The sequence below is a fragment of the Ceratotherium simum genome, chromosome 7, assembly GCF_057802395.1.
Source record: "Ceratotherium simum simum isolate JZ-2026a chromosome 7, ASM5780239v1, whole genome shotgun sequence".
In the NCBI taxonomy this organism is placed as follows: Eukaryota; Metazoa; Chordata; class Mammalia; order Perissodactyla; family Rhinocerotidae; genus Ceratotherium; species Ceratotherium simum.
In genome coordinates this window covers 76,746,152-76,766,502 of record NC_141906.1, presented here as the reverse complement: position 1 = coordinate 76,766,502, position 20,351 = coordinate 76,746,152, and the positions used below count along the sequence as shown (strand labels likewise).

Sequence of the window (20,351 nt, the reverse complement as noted above, 5' to 3'; positions counted from 1 at the left end):
CTTTCTAATTCTTCAAGAGTTGCTATAATGAACAACTCAACTCTAGATAGGATAAAAGGGTAGTGTTCTGAATCACGTTTACCTATCCAAGCTGTGATGTCTATCCCTGAAAAGAACTTTTGTGAACATGATTCCTTAGATCCCACTGGTTGCATGATTAAAACTCAAGCTGTCATTTCCATCTTTAGTGATATGACCTCCCTTTTTTTCAGTTACCATTAGTCTGCCTCAAACTGCCATTCTGAACTTGGCAAAAACAGAGCCTACTCTCCCTTTGATCCCAGTTTCCTAATCACTGCCCTCAGTGCCCATACCCTAGTGAAAAGGCAAGATAAGTTTACACTGCTTTTGTGTACATGCCTCATTTGAGATTGTTACCAAATTTCTATTGTAGACATGCCTAATCTAGCCTTTGTACAGGCCTGGCCTCTCAATTACGCTAATAAAACTGTGTAGGTTCCTCACTTCCAGTTAAGCATTTTCTATAGCCAGGCACAGTGTGGGATAAAATCACGCCTTCATCTACTCAAGCTCCTTCACCCTTCTAAACTAGCAAAGACCAGCTTAGTTGGTACAAATACAAATTGCTGGCAGCAAAGTTGTGGCCACTTAAATAACTAAGCTAATTTTTAAAACTTAAAAAACTAATCTTAAGTAAGGTAATCACTGATCAGTTACAAGCTGATGAAATACTGAGGTTTTCTTCAAACCACTCCCACACCAACCTGGAAGTAGTTCTCTGCAATACTATTGTCAAATGACCAGAAACGTCACAGGAATGTTCCAAGTAAACCTTATTTTAACTGTGTTTTTTATAATTTTTTGTGCACAAGCTGGAAACAAGGCCTACTTCCAAGATGCCCACTATTTAAAAACCTTCTGCACATCGACCTTGGGTTTATATCTCCCAGCAATGATTTTTAAGTCTTTGTCTTGTACACAGTAAAAGTTTGTTAACCAACTGTCTAATCTCTTCCCTAATGAGAATGTTCAATACACTGAAACCTAGAATGACCTCTCTCCCTTCGTAGGTACACAGGAGAGATGTACATACAGACTTTAAAACAAATAACTCAACAATCCCAAATTCTCTCACAAAATGTTAACATGATTATAATCACATAATCCAGATTTTCTTGGGGAAAGTTTTTCAGGACTAATCTCACAAAGCTATAACCAAGTTATCTTTTTTTTTTTTTAATAATTTTATTTATTTATTTTTTTCCCCCAAAGCCCCAGTAGATAGTTGTATGTCATAGCTGCACATCCTTCCAGTTGCTGTATGTGGGATGCGGCCTCAGCATGGCCGGAGAAGCGGTGCGTCGGTGTGCGCCCGGGATCGAACCCGGGCCGCCAGCAGCGGAGCACGAGCACTTAACCGCTAAGCCACGGGGCCGGCCCTAACCAAGTTATCTAAAACAAAGTCTTGTGTTCCATGAATGTTTCTTGAGGTGATGATTTGTAAATTCAGCCATTACACACTTGTGGGAAACCAGCTCACGTTTAATCATGACACTTTAAAATTGTACAAGTGTTTTGACACCCGCACCCTCCCTCCATATTTAGTCTCATTAAAATGACAGGAAAACACCAATCACAGGTTTAATGGGTTTAATAAGTTTACCCCTTCAGTTCCTATTTGCAGCACCCAGTATTCCTTTGAGATACCAGAGAGACCCGGCAGTGGCCAACCGTAAATTTCAGACCTCCAGAGTTTAAAAGTTCTGGTTCTTTCAGCATTCTGTGTTGCAGTGGCACTTGTCCAAAATCGGTACCTCCCTATAGTTGGGAAACTTTATTATGTACCAGTGAAAAAAGCCTTTTCTCCCTTCAAGGGAAGAAAGAAAAATCACTCCTCAAAACCCAGCAGATCTGGCTGTGAGGTCTTTCCTCCTGTCCCATCTCTTCAGGCTTGTTTTTTGCAGTGGAGCAAAAGAGACCAAAATCTAACCTGAGTTACAAGAAACAAGACAGTGATGGCTATAAAGGGAGTGACCAGGAGCAACAAGAAACTCCTTTACCTCCCACATCCAATATATGTGCTTCACAGAAAAACAACAAAAATAACAGGTCCACAAAATACAACAGCTGGAATTACAAAATCCATTCATCCAAGGGTGGTAGAAGGCAGGAAGGGGAGGGGGGAGGGTAAATGGCACAGGGAGAAAAAGTATTCAAATCAGTCCAGGCACGGGGGCTGGGAAATGCTAGAAAAGAGCTGCAGAAAAACCTGTGGTCCTTTCAGACTCACCGGTGTTAAAAATCCACATACTGGTGTCAGGAAGATTCTGCCTTACGTGCACCAGAAACAAAAATCCCATTTCCTCAGAGAGAAGGGAATGCAGAGGGCCCTTGGCAGAGTGGGTCCTGCCTTCCCTGGTTGGGGAGGTGAACAAGGAAAAGAGCTGCCACAGCCTCCTTCCAATCCCACCCATACCCTCTGGATGGCAGGCGACTCAGTGGCCTGCAGCAGCCTTCAGTTTGGCAGGAGACGGATGTGGTGAAGGGAACTTCTCTGCAGAGGTTGAGCTACTCAGGGCAGACTGCAGGTAGACGGTCTTGTGGAAGAGTCTGTTGCTTAAGAAAACCACCAAAGAGAAGAGGCGCAACTGGAAAAGGCTAAAAGGCAAGAGACCCAACTTGTTAGATCCTCAGTTGATCAAAATTATTGTTTGAATTATTTGACAACTTATTTGACTGCATTAAACTTAAAATGACCCAGAGGAAAACAAGACAATTGAAATTTGATCAAGGAAGTACAGGTATTAAAGACACATGGTTTAAATAGGCAGCAACTGAAGAATGCACTGGGCCCCGTGGCTGTCAAGAGTGAAGTGGAATCACCATTTGAAGTATCAGGGCTTAGAGGAAATTAAGTTACGTTTCAGATTAATTCTGATTCGAGAAGTACTTTTCTATGGCTGACTTCAGGATACAAACTTCAAACGATGTCTGAAAAAGCACATATAGCATATGATATTTTCAAGAGTTTCAAGGGAATGTCGATTATGCCTACTAAGATATACACTGAGCACTGCTGGACAGTAAGAGCACGCAAAAACCCAAACAGATCTGAAATTTCTAATACATGTATCCTCAATGACGTAACCAAAATTGATCAAAGATTAATCAAGCTTTTCTTTGAAATAAAACTTCTGGAATGCTATTATTGCTAAAGATTCATTTTAAAATATTTTGTTTTACGGGCCGGTCCCGTGGCATAGTGGTTAAGTGCGCGCACTCCGCTGCTGGCGGCCCGGGTTCGGATCCCGGGTGTGCACCAATGCACCGCTTGTCAGGCCATGCTCTGGCGGCGTCCCACGTAAAGTGGAGGAAGATGGGCACAGATGTTAGCCCAGAGCCAGTCCTCCTCAGCAAAAAAAAGGGGAGGACTGGCAGATGATAGCTCAGAGCTGATCTTCCTCACACACGAAAAAAAAGAATTAAAAAAAAAATTTTGTTTTACTATTATCATCAATAAACTCAGATAGCCAGATCACATGGTCCACTACTTTTTTAAAAAGTTGGCCATTCTTACAAAAATGAAGTTAACTACAGGTGTTTTTACAAGTGCCTTATATTCAGTGAGTTGTTAAATTTTAAGAATACATATAATGGGGCTGGCCCCGTGGCGTAGCAGTTAAGTGCGCGCGCTCCGCTGCTGGTGGCCCCGGGGTTCGGATCCCAGGCGCGCAGCGACGCACTGCTTCTCCGGCCATGCTGAGGCCGCGTCCACATACAGCAACTAGAAGGATGTGCAGCTATGACATACAACTATCTACTGGGGCTTTGGGGAAAAAAGGGAGGAGGAGGATTGGCAATAGATGTTAGCTCAGAGCCGGTCTTCCTCAGCAAAAACAGGAGGTTTAGCACAGATGTTAGCTCAGGGCCGATCTTCCTCACAAAAAAAAAAAAAAGAATACGTATAATGGCATCAATTTTTTTTTTCCCCCAAAGCCCCAGTAGACAGCTGCATGTCATAGCTGCACATCCTACCACTTGCTGCATGTGGGATGCGGCCTCAGCATGGCTGGAGACGCGGTGTGTCGGTGCGCGCCCGGGATCCGAACCCGGGCCACCAGTAGCGGAGCGTGAGCACTTAACCGCTAAGCCACGGGGCCGGCCCTGGCATCAATTTTTGAAACATATTTTTGTGCATATATGCATGGGGAAAATTTTGAGATATATCCCAGAAATGTTTTTCTCTCATTAAACCGTATATTAACATTTTCCTGCAAAATATGAGGTTATTAAAAAAAAAGTCTCATTCATATAATTGTAGCATTATAGCCCCAATCCTTTACACAGAAAAAACTTACACTTTGGCTAATACTGGCTAATACTTACTATGCTTTCCCAGGAGTCTTTGCTTCATTGGCGCTGATAATGAATAAAGGAAAGAGGATAGAGAAGAGGCAGCCACTGTAAACAAAAGAAAAGAAACAATTAGTCACCATGATAACAGTCATGACTTTGGAGAAGATATTAGAAGCCCAAAGTTCCTTTGCCTCCATTGCTAACTTCATGGCTTGATAAAACCTTAATATATCAAACACATCGTTCAAAAAAAAACCAAAAGATTTTTCTAAGCATTGGGTATGTTTAACACTGCCCCAGGACGCAACATAGAAGAAAGAATATGGAATATAAGATCATACAGACTAGATTTTAATGCTGACAAATGTCCATGACTATCAAGGGAAAAAAAATCCTACAGACGTCCTGATGGCCAAATAAGAATGCAGAATGCCAAGCACAGAACCAGGCATACAGATGGTGCTCCCTACATTGAATCTTCATTTTTACTAGTCCTCTTCAAGTCCCTCCAGCCAAATTACCTGATAATGTATGAGGACTGCATTGCTGTGAGGAAAGCCAAGGGCAAACCGAACCCAAAGTAGTAAGGCCAATTCCTTTCTATGTTTGACAACCGCTGATGCATTTCAATTCCTAAAACAAGGGAGCCAATACAATTAGATTGCGTATTTCCTTTTAGTCAAAAGACTAAATATGGTAGACAAATTATTCGAGGTTTGAGTTTTAGGTACAGATCTGCCATTTAGAACACAGTTTAAAGTGTATGCATTAGAACTGTCCAAATCTGGGCCGGCCCCGTGGCTTAGCAGTTAAGTGCTCGCACTCCGATGCTGGCGGCCCGGGTTCGGATCCCGGGTGCGCACCGACAAACCGCTTCTCCAGCCATGCTGAGGCCGCGTCCCACATACAGCAACTAGAAGGATGTGCAACTATGACGTACAACTATCTACAGGGGCTTTGGGGGAAAAATAAATAAATAAAATTATAAAAAAAAAAAAAAAAAGAACTGTCCAAATTTGATATAAAGCTTGTATGCAAAGTTTTTACAATTCAGTAATCACAACTTCAAAGCTGGCAGGCTAAGTGAATTATGAATTACAACATCAGCATCCTGTCAGAATTAGTCTTGAACAAATCAAGGTATCAAATAAAAAGGCAGCCATCTTCTAGAAATCAATTAACTTCTTTCAACCATACACACCCATAAAAATATGCCAAGAGCTTTAAAAATATCCCCAAAAGAATCTGAATGCACTGACGTCAAATTGATTTCTCTAATTCAGAATAACTCTTGCTCATTTATGCCACCTTACAGCTCAGTCAGAGTTACATCACATTAAGCACCATAAAGATAATGCTACATTGCCTTAACCACCAGCATCCAAGTTAGGAGTTAAACTCCCTAAGCCAAATGTAAGTTCCTTCTTGCCAAAGAGGCTACTTCCTTCCAAAGATGGTTCGCCCATGGCCTAAGTACTGAATAGTTTAAGAGGTCTGCTTATCAGCTGCATTTCCAAACTGGGCCTCCAAGTTCTGAGCTTCTTTAGATATACTTACCTTTATTAAACCAACGATATTCGAAGCAGTATAGTGAGTAGAGAAGGGACATATGCAGGAGACTAACCAGCTGACCAACAAGATGGATGGGAAAGAGACTCACAAACATCCCCTGAAGAACAAATATGGAAAATCTTAATTCCAAAACTGCAGAGACTATTCACCTGCCACTCTGGGTCATCACCCTCTACCCCAATAGCCTCATAGTTGCTTCAAGTTTCTGAACAGCAGAAGGGTGGAGAATGACTAGGGTGGCAGGGAAGAGCAGGAAAATTCATGTTTCTTATTGTTTTATCATTTTTAAATTCTCTAGTTCCTGTGAAAAAATGATTTAAAAATCATTACCTCTGACAAAGCGTATCTGCCCCAGTATAAATGCAACACTCTGTCTTTGTGCTGCTCCCTCCAGTGAACTTTTTTTTTTGTTAAATCTGCACATGTGCCCAGAAGGCCAGTCTCACCTGAATGAGGAAAAGAGCCTGCAGCAAAAGGTTGAAGAGCATGTCAGCAATTATTTTGCTGACACTAGGGAATGGGTGAGGCTTCCTCCCTGACACCTCAAATGCCAGATCAGCTATGTCCTGTAACAGAGAAAGCAGCTCACCAAAACATGAATTAAATGACTTCAATATCCATCCCAAAGCTAAGGCCACCAATGTGCCATCAGACCTGCCAGGTGAGAAAAGCCCCCGGACATCTGGCAATAAGACGCTCAGGTGACCTGAGACAATAATTCCATTTTACAAGAACACAAAGATCACCCACTGGCTGCTTGACCAAGAAAGGTTAAGGCTGTGAAATCACTCACTACATAGCCACTAACTTCACAGGCTGAAACCTGCCACCTGTCAACCCATCATGCTCTAGGACCCAGACTCCATTCCACCCTGGACCCACCTGAAACCAGATGGCATTCACAACTTTGCTAAGCACAAACAAGGGGAGCACCCAAAGAGCACTGAAAATTGATGTGAGGAAGAATTCCAGCCATGACCAAACATCTCCATGTAGTGATGGATCACCTAAGAAAGGGGAAAGAGTTGTTTGTTTAACTGGAGAAATGGAAAAACAAAAGACCAAATACGGAACCCCTAGATTGTGACTATTCTTCGCAGCCCCCCCGCCCCACACATCTTTGTTTCTTGCCAGCACATCACTATACCTATTTCAGATAGTCTTATTCTTCAAGGACACACCAAATTCTGGCCCCAACTCCACTTCAGAGCAGCCACAGATATGTGCAGCCTGCCTTGAGACAAACCTGCTTAGCTGGTGGTGACTGAGATGTCACAGTGACTAACAGTACATAATATGCAGGAAACCACCTGGGTTTAAATACCAGCTCTGCCACTTTCTGATGGTTTATAACCTTGGTAACTCACTTCCATTTCTTCATTCATAAAGTAGTATCTATAACAGTACCCATTCAAAGGGTTAAGAGGTTTGAGTTAAAAACATCTAAAGCTCCTGGTTTATAGGAAGTGCTCAATACACTGAGGGAGACAGGGAAACATCTCCCACCTCCATCCCAGGCAGACAGCACAGAGCAATGTATATACACTTACCAATAATTTGGGCTGTTACTGACTGAAGCACAGGAATAAAAACTCGATAAAACAAGAGAAGACTGAACTAAAGGAAAGAAGCAATAAGGTAAACATTAAAAGCCCTATTTTAAAACAAGAGTTCCAAGTTTCAGTTAATTATTTTACAGGTAGAGGTGCCTTTTACAAATTTGGAGGCCTGAAGAGGCACCAAAATTGGACTAAGAGGTACAAATCTGACACTGCTCACAAAAACAGTTTGGGGGCATAGAAGAAATTTCAACTAGTATTCAGGCCAAAATACAGGCATGTACTAAATACATAGTAATATTTTATTAATTAAAGCTAAAATCTGAGGGGCCAGCCCAGTGGCGTAGTGGTTAAGTTTGTGTGCTCCACTTCGGCAGCCCAGGGTTTGCAGGTTTGGATCCTGGGCACAGACGAACACACTGCTTGTCAAGCCATGCTGTGGCGGAGTCCCATATAAAGTAGAGGAAGATGGGCACGGATGTTAGCCCAGCGCCAATCTTCCTCAGCAAAAAGAGGAGGATTGGCAACAGATGTTAGCTCAGGGCTAATCTTCCTACCAAAAAAAAAAATAGCTAACATCTGAAAACACCTGTGAAATGTTTAGATTAAGACAAATTGAATTGTATTGAATTCCAAGTCAAAGGAAATATTTAATTACTTGTCCTTCAGAGTACTCAAATTACACTTAATCCTGTGTTGGTTCTCAGTTAATGGTAGGCAATCTTTTCAAGTATGGGTTTCAGTAGTCATCAGTGCCCGTAGACTGATATAACCAGATGCAAGGAAAACCTCGCCCTTGTCCATCTGCCCTTCCCCTCTGATCCCCTCATTGTTGCTCTTGGCAAAAATGTCCAGACAATGTCAAGAGAAATTGTTACCTCTAACAACATTAAAACTTGTGAATGAGTCATTTTGTAAAAAAATACAAGCGTACATTCAGGGCTATCCCTGACATTTGCACGCAAGTGTTCTTTGAGTGGGAATAAAATCACTACAAGTGCACAGAATCCTGAGTTATGGTCTTAAGCATTATCAGCAGGTGAAAGCTGCTTGTCTAAGTTTCAAGAAAACCATTGAGAACCATTAATATAGCAACAATCTGAAGATGCTTGTACAGTACCTGGAACTTGACGACAAAGAACTTACCCAGAATACTCCACCATTCCAAGCACAGCACTGGAAAATTCTACTAACGATACGTGGCTCACTGGAAAAGACCATACATATTTAGCTTATAAGGCATATAGGCTATTTCCATACTGTCATTCAGTAGCTCTCCATTTTACATCTTTTGTTGTTACCATATTATTTTTCCAGTACCTATTGTTTCCAAATGTTCTCCTAATATCAGTTAATGAGAAAAAGGTTGAAAATATTTCTAGAGAAGCAGCTTTTCTTAAAGAGAAAAAAAATGTATTTTCTAAAATCCAAGATTGGAGAAGATTAAAAGAGGATGTCTGAGGTTCTTCTATGAATAAATAAATCCATGCAGGGTCTCCTAAAGTACCCATCAATCCAAATGATATTTTTTGGGGTCCTCTATTCACCATTCTGAATTTTTTTTTTTCTTAACACCATGACATTTTTTTTTTTTGAGGAAGCTTGGCCCTGTGCTAATATCTATTCCCAATATTCCTCTTTTTTCTTTTTTTCCTCCCCAAAGGCCCAGTACATAGCTGTATATCATAGTTGTTGAGTTATAGCTCTTCCATACAGGATGCTGCCTCACCATGGCTTCATAGGCAGTGAGCAGGTCCGCACCCAGGATCCGAACCGGCGAACCCTGGGCCACCGAAGCAGAATGCGTGGAGCTAACTGCTACGTCACCAGGCTGGCCCCAGCACCATGGCATTTTGAGCAAGGATTATTGCTAGACCCTAGTTTAATTCAATGTGGGGGAAAAAAATCACCTATAACATTTTTTTGGGAAAAAATACAAAAAAACAAATGATGGGGTACTGAAACTTCAAGTCACTATGTAGGGCCTTAATTCCATACTGAGGATCAATCACTTCCTGAAGGGCCTTCCAGGAGGGCGCTCAGCCCTTTGCTGACATCAGCCTCCACTGCTTACCTCTCTTGCTTCCTCTCTATGCTCTGGGCTCTCCTCTGTGCCAGGACACTACTTGCCCTTCTTCGACGCTGTTCCTCTCTCTTTTGCTGAATTCGAGCATCTAGTTTTGAGATGGTACAAATTCCCCAGATGGAGTCTTTGATTCCCTACAGACAAGGATATTATTTTTAAAGAAGGAAGATTACAGATCAGAGAAGACTTTCCAAAGTCACATACGGTGAAGTGAAATTAAAAGTGGAAACCACTGTACTTACTTTGCTACCTGGCTTAATTTTTTTTTTTTTTTAATTCCCAATATACAGAAAAGTTTCAAGAATGGAGAACTTCCAAGTACCCCTTCTCCAGATTCACCAGATTAGTATTTTGCCACATTTATTATTATTTATATATATTTTTTTCTCTGAATCACTTGAGAGTAGGTCACTACATCATGTCCTTTTACTTTTACTTCTTCAGTGTATTTCCTAAGAACAATGATATTCTTTTATAACACAAGATAGTTATCAATTCAAGAAATTTAATATTGAAATACTTTAATCTACACTGCATATTCCAATTTCTCCACTTTTCCCAATAATGCCCTCTACAGCATTTTTACCCTTCAAATATCAGAATTCAGTTAAGAATCACATATTGCATTTAGTTGTCATGTCTTTTTAGTCTCCTTGAGTCAGAAACAGCTCCTTAGCCTGTCTTTCTTTTTGAAGTATACAGGCCAGTTACTCTATGGTATTCCCTCAATGCAGGTTTGTTTCCTCACTACTGGAGCCAGGTTACACATTTGTGGCAAGAACATCACAGAAGTGCTGGTGTGCCATTCCAGATATTACATCCAGAGGCACATGAAGTGCCTGTCCTTGCTGGTGACCTTAATTTTACATAGTCAGTCGAGGTGTTTTCCTGCTTCTCCACTGTATAGTTGCAAATTTTTCCTCTTGTAACTCATAAGCAATCTGTGGGCAGACACTTCTGAGACCATGCAAATATCCTGTTCAACAAGTTCTCCCCCCTACATTTAGCATACATTGACAATTCTTGCCCAAACCAATCTTGAATAACATGGTTGCAAAATAGTGGTTTTCCAATCCCACCACACTTATCAATACTATAAAGCCAAGTTACTGCCGTTCCCTATACTCTTTCAATATCAATCAAATGCCTATAGTATGTCCTATATCCTGTATTTAAACTCTAGTGATACAAGGATAAATTCAACACTGGTCTCTAGAAAGGACCAGGGCTGGACTAAGGTTGGAGAGAGACACAAAGAAATAATTACCGTAAAATGTGAAAAGCTGTAGGACAGGAGCATGCCACATAAGGCAGAAACAACCTGGTAGTGTTGCTGGAGGAGAGAATGTTCTTAAAGAGTATATGACCAGGGAGAGGGCCGTTAAGTATATGAAGACAGTGACAGAGGCACTTGCCAACCATATTGGAAGAGCTCCAATAGCAGAAAGGAGCCACAAATACCAGAATTGCCTATCGCCCAGTTCAAAGAACTGCATTCATTCATCCACCCACCTACATATTGAGCATCTTCTATGAGCTAGACATTGGGCATATGGAAATACTCAAGAAACATAACTTAGCAGGAAAAGTATACAAGTAAACAAAAAAAAAAAAAAATTAGTTTAATAAGTACCACAACAGATTTATGTCCAAAGTAGAGTGGTAGTACTGGGATATTCAACTTCATGAAGAACAGGAAGAAGAAGGCATTCTGGAAGCAATGGCCAATCTGGATTTAAGGATGGCATTTTCACCTACTGTTATTAGCTAAAACAAATTTTAGAGATAACTGCCAGCATACAGAGAAATGGGCAAGTTTATGTGCTACCCACTGATAAGAGCATAAACTGGCACAGTGTGTACCTGATCTTTTATCTACGAGTAATTTTTAGTCTTATTTTGCTTTTAACTTCTAAATCTTCCACAAAGTTTAAATATTTAAGATAGTTAAGTTCAAATGGCTGAGAGCCTAGCATGTACTAGGATAAAGACAGGATCTCCACTTGAGATGCTTAGTCTAGTGGGGCAGACAAACATTAAACAGCACACCGTAGAACTGATCCAGGGTTGAAATTTTATAGCACAAGAATGGCAAGACAAGGAGGGAAAGGTATTAAAAGCTGATCCACAGCATGAAGTCTCTTTGGCCCTAAGATACTCCTTCAATTCCCCCTCTTTTACTCAAAGGTAATAAACTTGTAAACACTCCCATTGAGGGAAGAACCCCCCTCCTACACCCTCCATCAGAACTGGCCTCGCTCCTGCTCCTAGGAATATAGCTACAAGGGCTACAACTAGTGCATTAGACCTCAAACACCCACTATAATGGAATTTTGTGCTATTGGTAATTTAGGTGACTAAGTCCTAAACAGATCTTTATGGGACCTTTTCCTAGATCATCATCATCTGCACCTTGTAGAATGGTGGGGGGGGAGGTGCGGAGATAGGGTTCGTAATTTAAGTCCGAATGAAGTAGTTTAGGTAATAGCACTGTGCCAACGTTCATTGCTTAGTTTTGACGAACATCCCATGGTTAAATAAGATGTTAAACATAGGGGAACCTGGTGAACAATATAGGGGAACTCTCTGTACTATCCTGTGACTTGTCTGTAAACCTAAAATTATTCCAAAATAAAAAGTTATTAAAAAAAAAAAGGCTCTGGAGCCAAGCTGACCAGGGTTCCAATACCAGAGACACTCACTAGACAGGTCTCCCAAGCCTTAGCAAGATGCAGGGTAATACTTATCTCTTGGGTAGCGTGGATTAGAATGAAAATCTGTATGTGAAAGACCCAACAAGTGTGATAAAAATTCCAAAAACATCTAAAGGATTTCTCAGCAAAAAGGTCAAGAGACGAGTTAAGTACTCACCCTGGCAAGGTCCTGGAGAAAGGTTTTGACACTGTCAGCCATCTCTTCACCACCCCAACTACCAACTACACGGGGGAGAGAGAAGCGTCCCAAAATCTTTCATCATGAAGGGCCTGGAAAAAGATGGAGCATAGTGGGGGAAAAAATATTTATCTTAAAAATAAGTTACAGACAGTCCCCAACTTATGATGGTTCGACAACGTTATTCAACTTTACGATGGTGCAAAAGCCATACGCATTCAATAGAAACCATACTTCAAATTTTGAATTTTGATCTTTTCTCAGGCTAGCGACATGTGGTACGATACTCTCTCACGATGCTGGAGGGCAGTGGCGGAGAGCCACAGCACCCAGTCATCCACACAATCACCAGGGTAAACAACCGATACAACCATTCAGTTTTCACTTTCAGTCCAGTATTCATTAAATTACTTGAGATATTCAACACTTTATTATAAAATAGGCTTTGTGTTAGATGATTTTTGCGCAACTGTAGGCTAATATTAAGTGCTCTGAGTGCGTTGAAGGCAGGTGAGGAGGCTAAGTTATGATGCTCAGTATGTTAGGTGTGTTAAATGCATTTTTGGCTTAAGATATTTTCAGTTTACGATGGGTTTATCAGGGTGTAACCTCATCGTAAATTGAAGATCCGTATTTCACATACATTTCTACATGATGACATTTTTCCACATACTTACACCTCTAACAGGAGTGCAGTAGGTTCTAGCACTTAGGTAGATATTAGCACAGGGAACTAAGCAAGATTATACCTGTAACTGCTGAAACCTGAAATCCACAAGTTTTTTTTTTTAATCACTTACCACCCTTTCCCTTTTACATGAGGTAAATGTGCTCTTGAACCAGTAGTCTCCTCTTAGGGCCTTGATGTCCCTAACTATCCCTCCCATACATTCCAAGTACTTCTGAGGATTTGGAGATGGGTAATAATTACATTTCAATATCCTCTTAAACTACATATATATATATATATCATTTTTTTTTTTTTGCTGAGGAAGATTCGCCCTGAGCCAACATCTGTTGCCAATCTTCCTCTATTTTGCATGTGGGTCGCCACCACAGCATGGCCACTGACAAGTGGTGTAGGTCCAAGCCCAGGAACCAAACCCAGGCTGCCAAAGCAGAGTGTGCCAAACTTAACCACTAGGCCACCAAGGCTGGCCCCTCTTAAACAATATTTATGCTTGATGTATAACCTCAAACACTTGAATGAAAACACAAGGGCAAGATGAAAGTTCTAACAAAAATTACTAAATATGATGCACTTCACACACAGGACCCTCCAGCACACAGGTAAGTTTAAGGTACGATGTGAAATTGCCCACCAACACCTCCAAATAGGCCTCTCTATGTTTTCCAACTTTAAATACATACATACATATGTACAATTTTAATAAGCATGCAAGAAACAGATTTTAAACTAGGCCAAAAAAAGTTCATGTGTATAAATATTCTTTAACACACTCCAGCTTTCCCATTTTATTGATTTCCCAGGTGAATGAGAAATCTAGCTTCAAAAATTAAGAACTTGCAAGTTCACGTGTATAAATATTCTTAAAATACTGTGCTCCCATCTAATGTCTTTAGGGTGAATGGAAAACCCATTTTCAAACATTTTATTAAGAACTTTCAATTCTAAACTTCTCAAACCTGACTAAACCAATCGAGGGTATTCTCAATTTAAAAGATAAACCATAATGACAAAATTTCACAGGCAGCTTGTACAAGCCTCCAATTTCAAAACATAAGCACACTTTACTTGACCTATAACCACTTCACCTAACTGTACCTTAGTGACCTAACTGCACTACTGCCACCCAGAAATGCAAGAGCAGGGAATACAGCAGTAGGAAGGCAAGTTGCACAACACCATGTGTATCATCAGTTCCTGAGGTCAAATCCTACACAGATAAACTTGCTTCAGGTAGAGAGTTTCTAAGATAAGAAACCTCTGTTAATACTCCCACTTAAAAACCAAAAACACTTCAGAGGGACAGGATAGCTCTGTGCAGGTGAATAGTAAATGCTCAGTGATGTACAAGATACCAGTTTGTAAAGACTATCATGGATTCACTGCTAACCAGCTACTTCCTCATCTATAAATTAGGGGTATTAAAATTCTTCATAGTTTTTTTTTTCAGTATAAAGTGCCATAACATGAAAATCAAAACTTCTATACAAACATAATCCCACTAAAGAATGAGCTAGCTTGGGAGTTTAAGGAAGCCAACTACTGAGTCTGGGTTTCTCACAGCGCACTGACAGGGAGCTTGAGGCAGGTCAGTCCCCGTCCAGGGTAACAGCTGTGATATCAGAACCGTGGCCATTAACACCTGGCTTCTGCACGTACCAAGTGGCAGATCACCTACTGACCAACAACGGCCTTTGAAGGACCAAGTCATTTCAATTTTGTGCGGAGAACCTAGCAGCCTTCCTTACAGGAATGTTTGACGAACTGTCCGATTTGACAAAAAGCTGAGGCACGGAGAAAAGTAACTTGCCACAATTAAAGGCCACACAGAGACTGAATAACACAGGGAGAACCCTACAACTGAGCTGGAGGAAATAAGCTGCATCTGGTTCACATCATTTTACAGACGGAAAAACTGAGTCTCCGAAGTTAAATGGCTTGCCCAAGATCACAGCAAGCGAAAGGCTACAGCGAACTTCAAAACCCTGGCGCTCTAACCTTCAGTAGGGACTTCTTTTTACACAAGCTCTGCAAAGAGGCTTTTTGTTTAACCAGAGCACCCCATGGACAAATAACTTCTCTTAAGCCTGGAAATACAGCCGACCATTAAATTCCTAACAGTCATTACAACTTATTAGGCACCTACGGAGGCAAAGTCGTGTACTTTCATTTCTGAGACACCAAACCCAAATCCAGAAAGCAGGAAGCTATCATTTCCTACTCCAGATGCAGAAAAGGTAAGCATCTTCACCTCTCACCGGGGCTCCACGGACTGCCTCCGAACCCATGGGTCCGCTTGGTCTGGTCTCCTCCAGTGGCTCCTTGACAATTTCGACTGGAAACTAGTCTCCCTCGGCAACCACAGCTGTGCACGAGGTGCGGCGCACGCTCACCTCCGGTCGCATGAAGCGCTAAAGATAGCTGCGCCTCACCTGGGGCAGAGTCCTGCCCCCTGACCGCGCCCCGCTTCCGCCAGGGGTCCTTCTCCCGAAGCCCCCGCCCGGAACCACACACACCAGCGCTCGGGCCCTGCCTGCCCTCACACGCCCTCACACGCCCTCACCGCCCCGGCTGCCCAGGGCCCCTGGCGCGCGCCGGGTGCGCGACGTCAATGCCCTGGCCGCGCCTGCACCTACCCGGCAGCTCTGCCGCCGCGACTCCGGCCCGGCCAGCCCCTCGCCCACCGCGGGGCAGCTCGGCTCCTCCGCGCCCAGCCGCCCACTCCCACCCGGGCGCTCCCAGGGCCGGGGCCGCTGCGCCCGTACTGGGCATGCCCGGGCCGCACGGGGCCGCTGGGAAGTCGGGCGGGCGCCGAGCCGAGTCTCCCGGGGAGAAGGGGGCGGGACCGCAGCGGCAGAGGGGGCGGGGCCACGTGGGCGACGGAGCCTGGGAAATGCAGTCCGTCCGCGGGGCCCCGCACGCCCCGCGCCGCGTCCGGCGACGCCGGGGAGAGCGGGCGTGCTTCCCTAGTCCAGTCCTTCCTGATCCCGTATCCTGTTCTTTGCCCTTTCCCCTTTACTTCTACAGGGTTGCTTGTCCTTCTAAAATCCTGTGAAGCCTATCAGCGGAACGGTAACATACAGAGGTCCCCTTGGTTTACTTGGAGATTTTCTGTAACCAGAGTACTGAGCAATGATGGGTTTAAGTCAAACTGCACTGAAAATGATTAATAGGTCAAGCCTCAAGCAGTTCGGCTGCATTGGGTGTGTACTCTGACGGCAAAGTGATAGTTGAGATAAAAACGATAAAGTAAATAGAAATAAAACTTTTCATTTCCATCCCCACGGGTCCATTTTTACCCCAGGGTTGGCAATTCCTTGGCATCAAACCATCAAGCCTCACCTATAACCTTGTTCTCCCCTATTCCCAATCAAATATCTCCCCATTTCTTCTTTTTTGCCCACTTCCTATTTTTCTTCCTAGCTATGCTTAGAGCTGCTGCTGCTACCTGTAGAATCAGATTTTTACAACTAGAAGCTATGTAGTGCTATCTCCTATTTGTGAGGATGCCCAGATGTCAAGTGACTTTATTCAAGGTCAGTGGCAGAACAAATATCCAGGCTTCTTGACTCTCCTTCAGTTAAGTGGGCTGGGAGGTTGTTCACCTCTTCTACCCTGGCCCAGCTTCCAGCCTCATTCCAGAATAAACTAGCCCTCTACCCTGAGCCTCCTGAAACCTTACCTTCTCTCTAAGAAAAAGGACTTAGGTCGAAACTAACAAGGTCTGAGAAAGGAATAAAGCAATCAGAATAGAAGCCCTTAAGTAAAGGGCTGACCTAGGATTTATATGTAATAACTCCTGTTGGGGCGAGGGCAAAGGCGGGATGGGGGGGGCCGAGGGGGAGTCTTTTTTCTTATTTGTTTCAGCCTGGGCAGTAGTCTCATTTTCAGAACAGATCTAGGAATATCCACTCAAGTTTCCTTTTCTCATAAATCTATTGCTTTATTTATTCCACCACTAAAGTCATTACAAAAAGGAGACATCCCTAAACTTTCCTTTTGCCCGATATGAGTAAATAAACTCTTCAACTGTTTATTACGTAGAAAAGATTTTTATTTCTTTTGGAATTTTATTTTGATTAAAATAAGCAATCCATCTGCTGAGGCTTAGATGTCTTGTTATAAAGAGATTTAGGTGGTTTAATGATAAACCGATTATTGCAATGATCAATTACAATAGTAGCAATTCCTCCAAATTCTATCCTTTCTCTAAAGTATGAATTTAGAAAGAATTTAGTAGATATTAGTCTACTCTAACTTGCTTGACGGAAGGAAATCTTACAAACCTCAACACATATAATACAATCTAGAATTAAAAAACAATAATTGTACTTTTAAAGAGCTCTCACGTCCTTATGACAGATTAGATGCCACCTGTGCGACAAATAGGAGAGGATATTATTTTCCTAGTTTCAGAAATGAGGAAGCTGTGTGGCAGAGCAGTGAACTCGGAAGACTTGATCTCCAGTCTAGCTGTGAGCCTTAGTTTCTAGATCTATAACGCAAGGTTGCTAAAATAAATGGTATCTATATGAAGTTCCCTTCTAATTATGTGGTTCCATGATTTAGTGAATTGGTTACAATACCAGATCTACAGGCCAGATCTCCTAGTTACCAGCCTTGGAATCTTCCAGGAGAGAGAGATACTATGATTTATTAAACATCTACCGTGTACCAGGCCTTTCATATTCATTATTTCACAACAACCATTTAAGCGTTGTAACTGATAAAAAATTCCAACCGATTTTCTTGGATTCCCAGTGCCATGCCCTTTTCTTTACCATACCTGCCTTCCCTAATGGATCACTACAAGGCCTCCCAGTTAAATTTAGGCTGAGTATTCTCATCACTAAAGTAGTGCTCCTCGAATTTTAATGGGAAAACAAATCACCTGGAGACCTTGCTAAATGCAGATTGATTCATTCTATCTGGGGTGAGGGCCAAGATTCTGCATTTCTAACAAGCTTCCAGGTGATCCATATAAACATTTACCGAGTGCCTGTTATCTATCTATTTTGGCTAGGTGTTTGAAATATGTGATGCCCTCAACTTCCTTGTTCCAGTGGGAAAACAGACAAGGTAATGCAATGTGATAAAGACAAAGTCTTGGGGGCCAATGAGGAGTTAGCAAAAAGAAGAAAGGGTGGGGAGGGGATTCTACACAGAGGAAGCAACGCAAGCAAAGCTACTCAGCGTATTTAGAGCACTGTAATTTGTTCATTATGGCTGGGATTAGAATAGGAGGAGAAATGGCAAGAGATAAACTTCCTATTTATTGAGTGTTCTCTATTTGCCAGACTCTTTTGAAATAATAGGATTTAGTGGTAAGCAAAACAGACAAGATGTCTGCTTTAATGGGGTTTACATTCAAGCAAATAGACAGGATAGGATAAAATAGAATAAAATAAGATAATAGTGATAAATGATAGAAAAAAACCCATGGAAATGTCATAGAGAACGGCTGGTAGGGTGGCTACCATTGGCTGTTCGGAGGGTAGGAAGGAAGGCATGTTTGAGGAGCTAATTTTGTGTTGAGATTTGAATGCAGAGAAGAAGCCAGTCATGTAAAGATCCAGGGTTAGCTAAGGGAAGCAAGTACATAGCCCTAAGGCAAAAACTTGCTTGGTGTGTTCCAGGAACACATACAAGGACAGTATGGCCGCAAACACAACAAAGTCCTATTTGGCTGCTGCTTCTTTACCTCCCACCTCCAATCAATCACAAAGTAGTTTCGATTCTACCCCCAAAAAGCCCTCAAATCCATCCCCTTGATTCCATGTCTACTGCCACCATCTCTCACCTAAATTATTGCAAAAGTCTTCCTGCTTCCAGTCTGCCACCTCTAATCCATTCCCCACACAATAGACAGAGCTTTAGAAAATAGAAATCTGATTATTATTCTCCCTGCCTAAAAGCCCTTCAGTGGCTCCCATTTCCATCAGAATAAAACATAAACTCTTTATCTTCATTATAGTTAATAAAGGCTCTGGGGATCTGATAAATAAAGAGGTATGCCTGCATACCTGTTTCACCACATGCTCCTCTATACTCTGTATTTCAGTCATAATTTCTAAAACACTCCAATGTTTCTGTTTCTTCCAGGTCTTCATCTGGCATTCCCTCTGCCTCCCTCTGGCCCCTCCACACATATACGTTTCTGCTGGCGGAGTCCTCCTCATTCATCACATCCTCTGTGAAACCCTTCCCAACCATCTCTCTGTAGCTCCTGGAGCACCCTGAACTCCCCTTATCAAAGAATTCATCCTGCTAAATTGTAATTACTTATTTAATTATCTTTCTCTCCCATTAGACTAGGGGAAGACTATTACTGCTTTGTTCTTTTTTATATTCCCATTGCCTAGCACGATGTCTAACATTAGAGTAGGTACTCAAAAATTTGGTGGGAGAATAAGTGTATGAATTAGTGAAAGTTGAGATAGGCAGTTATATCATAGCTTTTTATGTCATCATATAAAGTTTGAACACTGTCTTGGTGGCAGCGAGGAGCCACTGAGGAGCTTTAAGGAAAATGATACGATTATATTTGCATTTATGAAATACCATTCTAGTAGCAACAAGACACATGGATTTGGGGCAGACAACATTGGCAGCAGTGAATAATTGCATTATTCAAGGGAGGAATGATGAAAGCCTGAATCTGCAGAAAACAGTTTAGAGGGATAACAAGAAGGAAGAAACTTAGAACTTGATGATTGGGTGAGGAGGTAGAGAGAAAAAGGGCTCGGGAATGGCTCCTGTGGTTCTAAGTTGCCTAACTTGATGGATAGAAATGTCATTACCTGAAATTGAAAATACAGGAGAAGTAGGAATTATGGAGGAAGATAAATTCAGGTTTAGACATGTTGAGTTTCGGGCGCCTGCCATATATACAAGTGGATATACTTTAGTAGGCAGCTGCATCTGGACTCAGGAAAGAGATCTGGGTAGCAATACAGATTTGGGAATCGTCGGCATATAGATGATAGTTGAAATGATATAAGTAGAAGATATCACCCAGGGAAAATGCATCGAAATGAAGCAGCATAAACTGAAACCATGAGTGTATCAGCTTCCAGTGAGTTCTGTGAGTCCTAGCAAATTATCAAAACTAAGGGAGGTCTTGGGGACTCCTGAATCTGCAGTTGGTGTCAGAAGTAAGGATGGTCTTGTTGACTGTACTCCCTCTAACTTCACAGTTCCCCAAAAGGCGTGCACAAGAATATTCATAGCAGCACTA

The 20,351-nt window shown here is 42.1% G+C and overlaps 1 protein-coding gene across 2 annotated transcripts; it reads right to left on the bottom strand.

The window, feature by feature from the left end:
- Positions 1–1,482: 1,482 nt before the first annotated feature.
- On the bottom strand, positions 1,483–15,900 carry EI24 (EI24 autophagy associated transmembrane protein). 2 transcript variants are annotated; one of them, XM_004438431.3, is made up of 11 exons: positions 15,751–15,900; positions 12,406–12,518; positions 9,523–9,668; positions 8,595–8,655; positions 7,440–7,506; positions 6,772–6,896; positions 6,336–6,455; positions 5,875–5,986; positions 4,839–4,950; positions 4,348–4,422; positions 1,483–2,619 (listed from the first exon to the last, which is right to left on the bottom strand). In XM_004438431.3, exons 2-11 carry the CDS (start codon positions 12,445–12,447, stop codon positions 2,457–2,459), a joined length of 1,023 nt encoding a protein of 340 aa, XP_004438488.1. In that variant the 5' UTR covers positions 12,448–12,518; positions 15,751–15,900; the 3' UTR covers positions 1,483–2,456. The 2 variants fall into 2 exon arrangements, with proteins under 2 accessions (XP_004438488.1, XP_087290016.1); XM_087433890.1 differs by lacking the exon at positions 15,751–15,900 and adding an exon at positions 15,366–15,696.
- Positions 15,901–20,351: the final 4,451 nt, after the last annotated feature.

Bases quoted from the DNA above. Each gene is read 5' to 3' on its own strand.
- EI24 (XM_004438431.3), bottom strand. From the start codon at position 12,447: ATGGCTGACAGTGTCAAAACCTTTCTCCAGGACCTTGCCAGG. The intron at 6,456-6,771 runs GTGGGTCCAGGG...TCTCTGTTACAG, and splicing joins TGAATGCCATCTGGTTTCAG to GACATAGCTGATCTGGCATT. The intron at 4,951-5,874 runs GTAAGTATATCT...CCCTTGTTTTAG, and splicing joins ATATCGTTGGTTTAATAAAG to GAATTGAAATGCATCAGCGG.